Source organism: Syngnathoides biaculeatus, chromosome 16 (assembly GCF_019802595.1).
Source record: "Syngnathoides biaculeatus isolate LvHL_M chromosome 16, ASM1980259v1, whole genome shotgun sequence".
NCBI lineage: Eukaryota > Metazoa > Chordata > Actinopteri > Syngnathiformes > Syngnathidae > Syngnathoides > Syngnathoides biaculeatus.
In genome coordinates this window covers 14,167,032-14,175,001 of record NC_084655.1, presented here as the reverse complement: position 1 = coordinate 14,175,001, position 7,970 = coordinate 14,167,032, and the positions used below count along the sequence as shown (strand labels likewise).

The window sequence follows — 7,970 nt, the reverse complement described above, 5'->3', positions numbered from 1 at the left end:
ATTAAACAAAAACTCCATTATGTATTCAAGATCTATGTATGTTTAGAAAACAGGACGAACGATTGTCCAAAAATATAGTTGATAACAATTCATTTATAACATGTGGCATCGTAGTTTTGAGACGTGTGCGCTCTCTTACAAGCTTTAGAATGGGGGGAAATTTCACGGCGGTTCTATTGTGGAGACCCGGTTGAAGGGCAAGTTGGAAACTCAATAGACTTGCGACTCTGAAGATAAAGCCCACCTCCAAAGTTCCATTTGGCCAATCATCGATAGGTTTACACTACGGGGCGGGACAAGGCGAACAACAAGGTAGCTTACGTTTGTATATATCCCTGACATCGGCAACTCGGAAAACAGTCGGCTAAGCATTGCTTCGGATATGGTGGTGACGCGGTAGAGCCAAATCGAGAGCGAAGTAGTGAAAACGGCAATATTCTCCTTAAACACATGTATATATCATCCACATACGCTCAGTAAACCCGCAGAAGTAAGGTTTCCCCAAGTTTTCGAGGATTCATGGAGGAGAAGAAGGAAGACGGCGACTCGGAGATCCAGGAACACGGACCCGAGCACTGGTTCTCAAAATGGGAGCGGCAGTGTTTGGCCGAGGCGGAGCAGCGAGAGCCGAGCGAGGAGGAGGCCGACAACGACCAGGATAAACTGTGGCATCTTTTCCAGAACTCCGCCACCGCAGTGGCACAGTTATACAAAGGTTGAAGCCGTCGGTCTCTTCTGTTTGTTAGCATGATGACAGCCAGTGTCGCCCCAGCGCCAGCGTAGCCTTTAGCTTGTTGATTAGCAACTTAGCTCAGCGTTACTGACATGGTGACACATTGCTCCAACTCTAATGGGCTCGCTCGTGTACAGTGGAACTTGCTCAACTAGCGATGCGGTGCATAATTTAGGTGAACTTGCGGCAGAGGTAACTATGAACTTGGTTGATGGCCATAAGTTGGGACACTGCGAAAGAGCCCCGTACAGAATCTTCTGTAAATATAACTGCAGTAATCTATTTAAAAATAAAACAAGCGAATGTTGTAGTGTCTCCATAAATTAGTTTGTTGACTCAATGTTATACCGATTCGCTACCCTGTCGTTAGCCAAGGTAGTTACAAAATGGCGATGGTAACAACAATCGTATCTACGCGACATTCCCAGATGACAGTTTGTTGAACTGTCAATGTGACCATCTGTTTTACTCGCTATTGCGGTCCACGTCTCGCGTAATGGCGACGAAAGTTAATCAGTACAGCGCATATGCTCGCATTTAGACACCCGGTCAGCTGCTGAGTGGACACTTCTCAAGACAACGTGTAGCTTAGCCAGCGTCCCAATCACAAAATGGCGTGGATATTATTAGTTGACTGGATGAAATTAGTTTTTTTTTCTTCGGCCAGCCACGACCGTCTTGCCCTGGTGAAGATTGATGTCCATATTTTAGAGTGCGTTGTGTCCACCGACATATGTTTGACATTGCTTTGCAACTTTACTGCTGAGAGGACACTTCAGCTGGTGTGCGCCTGCTTTTTTTTTCCCCCCTTCCAAGCTCGCTAACTGTTTATTTTGGTGCCAGTGGCTTTGTACACCCAAGATAAAATTGCCCCCGTCTCGACCTGCTGCGCTTCTCTGATGTTTAGTTGCTGTTTGGCTTCATATTGTCACATCTTGATAACCCAAACGACCCCCTGCTCCCCCTCTATCTCTCCTGCAGACCGAGTATGTCATCAACAGGGCCTGTCACTCTGGGTGCCATTTCAGAATGCTGCTACGGCAGTCACCAACCTGTACAAAGGTACAACCACCAGCGCCTCTCTGTAATTCCGCTTTTTGAATTGGAAGAACATCAACCGTAAAAACGTTGCGTGGCTATGCAACGACACATTGGTGATCAAAAATTTTGTAGCTTTTTTTTCTTTTAATTTAGAATATGCATACTTAATACTCAACAAGTAACAGAAATAAAAGGCAAACTCAAACCATTGTGTGTGCAAGTAAAATTTTAACAGTTTTACACGTCTAAAACAAAGTTAATCTCACAAAAACTACAAAGCATACTTACCCTTTGACAACTAACACTTCATACACAGCCAGTCTACATTTATCTGTACATCCATATTGTGTAGCGCTTGTCCTCATCAGGGTAGTGTGAGTGAGCTGACTGAGTGAGAGGCAGAGTACAACCTGGTTGGTTTCCAGCCGATCGCTGGACACGCAACAAAACCACAATTCAGACTTATACCTATCGACAATTAAGTCTCCATTTCACCTGATATCCATCTTTTGGGAATATGGAAGTTTCTTTCAGCTTGTCCTGTTAGGGGTCGCCACAGCATAACATCGCAGATGAACGCTCATATTTGTTTGGCACAGTTTTTACGCTGTATGTCTTTCCTGGCGCAACCCTTCTTGGGGAGTAGAGGCCCCAGTGAGATACGAACTCATGACCCCTGGTTTACCAAACCAATGCTCTAACCACTGACCTATGGGGCCTCTTTTTGGGAATCTGGAAGTAAGGTGGAGAAAACCAAATGCACGAACTCTCATATCTACAGAGAAACCTGAGTTGAGGTTCCAACCAAAATCCCTAGGACTATACCGTTCCCATACTAATGACCAGTCAGGTCCTGCCCTGTCTACATTCACTTTCTCGTTTTATGTTGATCAGCAAGGACACTTTTGTCTCATTTTCCTACTTTGCTATCAGTTTCATTTCTTGTTTTCTAATCATCACCGACACTTGGAAACAGAAAACAAACCAACAATGATTATGTAAAACAACATTCCATCTCCTAAGATGCTGTCCTGCTTAAGGTCACGGGAGCCTATCCCAGCTAAATTCAGGAAAAAGTCTGACTACTCCCTGGACTATTAAGCGACAGACAACCATTCACATTCACAAAGTGGGAAGTGAACCCACACTCCCTGCATGTCAGTCAGACAAGGGAACCACTACACCGTTCGTGACAATCTGTAAATGCAAAGCCCTGTCCGATCACAAACGGGACAGTGTTGCAAGAGCAGTCTGTCCTGGCACATCAACATTTCTTGGAAACTGACCTGTCCAAAATCCACTTGCAGTCATTTGTATGCACCGTAGTAGTCTTGATCTACAATTCCAAACTGTTCAAATTGCACCCTGAAAAGGAAACCTGCTACTTGTATCGGTGCAATAATGGCCAGTATGTCTCCACTTAGGATAACCTTTGTGGTTGTTGCCGAATGGCACGTTTATTGTGTGTCTAATACAAAATCTTAGGAATTCTTCAGCCACAAAAATTTTGTGTGGCACACCAAGAGATTGCAGAAAGTCTGTTCTGCAGTCTGTGCACAGACAGCTCAACATATTTTTGTCTATCTTTTAATACCACAGGAAAGGCATCTGGAAGGATGCGTTTAATTTGTCGTGTGACAGTCACAGTTCATGTGTCATTCATATTTATTTTGTTGTTTTTAATCATCCTAGAGAGTGTCGAGGCCCATCAGAGAAGTTTCGACAGGGGCATCCAGATAGGACACCAGCGGCGTAATAAGGTTGGCCTGGTGTCATGGCTATATGTCAGAATCCAGTTCTCCATTAACCTAAGGCTTGTCGGTTAAGAGTAAAAAGTCTGAAAACGCCTCTGATTGGCTTGCTCATGACTCCACTTTGTAGGACATGTTGGCCTGGGTAAAAAAGCGCCGGAGAACTATCCGCAGGGAGGATCTTATCAGCTTCCTGTGTGGCAAAGCACCCCCACACAGGAGTAGCAGGGCCAGCACGAGGCTGGCCATGGTGGCTCCCAGCCGGGCCAACTCGCCGGCTGAGACCGGCTCGTCTGTGGAAGCCGACCTGCAGCCCTTCAGGGAGGCCATCGCGCTGCACGGTAAGCGGACCTAAATCGGCATCTATGTCATCACAAGCATTTTTGTTCCTATTGAGTCTGAAATGCGCACTACTTTGGTGTTTGAAATGTGAAATTGTCCACGACTGATGTTCATGCCCTCATTTATGATAAAACTGTCTCGAATTGAGACCCTCAGTGGGGTTTACTGTTACATGTCACTATGGTTAAAGGTTGATCCTACCGGATATACAAGTGTGCACTTCTAGCACAGAAAATGCCCGTCCACATGTGGTTCAGAGTTAAGGTGTATTGACTGTGGGCCGGTGGAGTGACAGGGGGAGGCCCCTCCTCCGTGTTTGTGAGCGAGAAAGTCTCTTGAGATCGTCTCAAGTTGTGCTTTTATGGAGCGGAGCTGAAGCGCTCTTGTTTTTGTTTTGGGTCTCTCTCTGTCAGTCACATATTCCGTGTGATGTGGTTGACAAGCTATTTTCATTTCAGTCATATTCTCACACATGTATTGCACCAAACCTATTCAATAAAGGGCAACCATGCTCCTACTAACTTTGTTTAAATTTGAAAACAGTTGGTCTCATAAGTAGGAATGTAAATAGAAATCAACGGTTTCAGTGTAAAACTGTCTCCATCATTGTCTTTACAGTTAATTTTAAAATTAAGTTTTAACTTTCTTAACAGTCAAATGGTAAAAAGTAAACTTCTCTATTAAGTTTAAGGTAAAGACTTAATGTGGAGGTGATTTGCATCACAGCTCTCCTTACCTATCTAACATTGTTCACTGTTACACAAATATAAATAGAAGTTAATTGCTTTAAAGCAAACAACAACAAAACCACCTTCTAACCAGTTTGATAACAGGTAAGGACATGCATGGTCATGCAAACGTAACGGTTCTCATTTACATGTTACAAACTGTGTGGCGTAAGAATACAATGTCACAAAAAGGTATGTTTGTTTTTCATACAATTATTAAGTGTAATTGTGACATTACTACTGCTTTATTGTTCATTAGTGATGATCTATGCGGTTCGACTATCCCGCGTGTAGTGCAGTGGATATATGTGCCTTTTATGCCAGAACAGTTACTGTGTGTAATATGGGAATTGGGGTACTCTCTTTGTGTATTTACTTGTATTGTGATGGATACTACTGGAAATCAAGTCTTTTAGAATGACTGACTGAGAAAAGAGGAGAAAAAAAACGACAGAACAAACTGTTGAAAATCGTATATGACAGCAGTGACATTACACAGGATTTAGGTTCTGTCTATATTATGTTGACTAGGAAAACAGTGAGAGTGGGTTGTAATGATTTTTTAAAATGTATTTTAAACCTATATTTATCCATATGCAACAGTTTAAAAAAATATCCATAGCAAATTTGTTGGATGAATTGTCAACCTTCCAAAATAATGACTTTTCAGGGTGAAAAAAAACAGTATCTTGCTCGAGTGAGGAATCCTATTGTCCAAGTTGGTATTATAGCATGTATTGCTATGATATACTGTTGCACATGAACATCATCAACAAGACTACTCCAAAATCATGTTTAATATGCTAAAACTGACAAATCTATTACGCAGTAATTGGTTAAAACGGTAGAATGCGTCACTGTCCGCCACCCTGTCCACATCACAATCCACACTCACGCCGAGGCCTCCCAACCATAATATGTCTGTAGTACTTCACAAAAGCAAACATCTTTGCTTCATCATCTTCCCAAACTAGTTTTTGAAATGTCAAGAGCCATGAGCGATGCACTAAATAAAACAATGGACTGACTAACCCCATCTATTAGGTGGATGTTAACCTGTACACAAACCTGGTTCCAATGGCGACAGGGCTTCGTTCTGCAATGAAGCACTACACGGATCTAGTTGAGCAAAACGGGTTGGGGTTAACCCCACTCAGATGTAGTTAACCATACACACATAATTATAAGTTGTTTTTTTGCAGTGAAGTCAACCCACGTTGTTCACATGGAATCAGGACCAAGCCTAAATGCAAATTCCCAATATTGAAAATAATTGACCCTCACCTAAATGTGAGTGTAGTTGTCTATATTGACAGAGTCCAGTTATTCTCAGTGTGGTACGAGCATGGGTATGAATGAAAAGGTCGATACAACATTTTGAGCGGCGTGCCTTATGGGGACGCTAAGATAGAAAAGCCAAAGTTGTCAAATGTATTCCGTGTGTGGACGGCAAGAAAACCAAAAGATGATGAAAGAAAAGATGACGGTATATTGTGCTGTATACGGTTGTGTAAAATGGTGTACAAGGGAACTGGAAGAAACCGTTCAGATAAATATTTTCTGAGGATCTCTCCCCCAAGAACATTTATGTATTGATAGCACCCACTTTGGCACTTGACAGAAAAAGTAAACCTCATGATGATCTGTTGTGGAATGGAATGAGCAAATTAGGATTTAGGATCTCTCCAAAAGTATTGGACTGGTAAGGTCCGTTGTTTTTGTTGTCTAGTGAAGACATTTGGTTTTCAGATCAAAAGAGGAATATGAAACAAAAGTTCTGGATTTCAGCCTTTATTTCATGGCATTTTCATCTACATGTGTTAAAATATCTCCGGTCAGAACACTGTGTTTTACTTATTATGGCGGTGCTTGACGTAAAACGTTTTGAGAAGTGCTGCTTTGGGGTCTCGCATTCCCACTCATGTTTTTTGTTTGGCATCCAGGTCTGAGCGGGGCCATGGCGAGCATCAGCGTGCGCTCGGGCCCCCCGGGGTCCCCTACACACGTGAGCGGGAGCAGCAGTAACGGAGGCGGCGCCGGCGGAGGGGCGTCTTCGGGCTCGGCGGCGTTGTGCCGCGGCAGACGCAACGGCCTCCTGGACGTAGACCTGAACACTTTCATCTCTGAGGAGATGGCGCTACACCTGGACTCGTCCGGCTCGGCCTCGGCCGGGGGAGGGGGCGCGGCCAGAAAACGAAACTCCACCCAGTGCAGTGACGTCATCACAGACTCGCCCACTCACAAACGCAACAGGATGATTTGAAGCGGCACTGGGCTTAACGTTCGGAAGGCCGTCTGCGGCGGATCGTGTGGCAGGGATCCAGGCAGTTGTCTCGTGGGTGAAGATGCCCTGTGCTGAAGCCACTTGATTCTCGACACATTTGTGCCCTTACCCCCGCCCACCACCCACCACCTTAACAAGGACGTGAGGTGTCACCGAGGACGTCAAACACTTCTTTCTGTTACTCACTGGTCCACACTTGATGTCCAGCCCAGTCCTTGGATTGCTTCAACCACTTTTTCTTTTACCACCAGTGTTAAACATCATTTCCACTGTCTACAACAGTGATAGCCAAATTTACGTTTCACTCAGTAAAAAGCCTTTTTTTTTGGGTTATTATAGTATTCATTGAAGATAATTGAGGATCTTGAGAGATGTATTCTCCCCCCCCACCACCCTTTTTTTGCAGTCTTATTCTAAAAAGCAGCTGCTCGATTATGTGATTGTGGGACTTTTCCGATGAGTTGCAATAAGGCTTTTTGCACTTAACTATTTCATGCAAACAAAATCAGCTCTTCCATTACGTTGCAGTCGTAGCCTCTCCCGAGTCCTGACGTTTGGAAGCTGCTGAGCGCTTGGCGTCACTTCTCTAGTTTTCCTGTTTCTGGATTGAACTTTGAGAGAACATCGGTGCTGTAAGAATAAAAGGTTGTCAACGGCAAGTCTCGAACATTTCTCATCAGACTCGAGATGTGCTCCCAAGCTATTCCATAATTTGCTCTCTCATAGGCTATCATTTAATTAAAATGCCAGACGATGGCTTTCGGATATTGTTTTGACACACCTGGCTCAAATTTTTGTAGTTTTTTTTAAAAAAATGATTCCCCGAAGATCTCGTGAAGCATTTTATTTCCAGTCAGGCTCTGCTATCTTGGCATTTACACTTGAAGTGACCCACCGTGTGACGTTAGTGACGCTCTCATCTCGACAACACGGGAAGTATACGAAGCGTGTCAGTTTTGTTGAAACTTCAAACCCGTTTTACTTTGGCTCTCACTTTCCTGCATGAGCGCTGGCTTCATCTTTTGATTGTCTCGCTTAATCATTTGCTTCATTTATTATAATTTTTTTTGCAGAACCACTGACAAGTGGGA

At 43.8% G+C, this 7,970-nt stretch overlaps 1 protein-coding gene across 1 annotated transcript; it reads left to right on the top strand.

Annotated features, from left to right (window-relative positions):
• The first annotated feature begins 295 nt into the window (after positions 1 to 295).
• hapstr1a (HUWE1 associated protein modifying stress responses a) lies at positions 296 to 7,954 on the top strand. Its single transcript, XM_061845979.1, has 5 exons — positions 296 to 715; positions 1,715 to 1,795; positions 3,467 to 3,534; positions 3,656 to 3,866; positions 6,539 to 7,954. The coding sequence occupies exons 1-5, from the start codon at positions 520 to 522 to the stop codon at positions 6,856 to 6,858; spliced, it is 876 nt and encodes a 291-aa protein (XP_061701963.1). The 5' UTR covers positions 296 to 519; the 3' UTR covers positions 6,859 to 7,954.
• Positions 7,955 to 7,970: the final 16 nt, after the last annotated feature.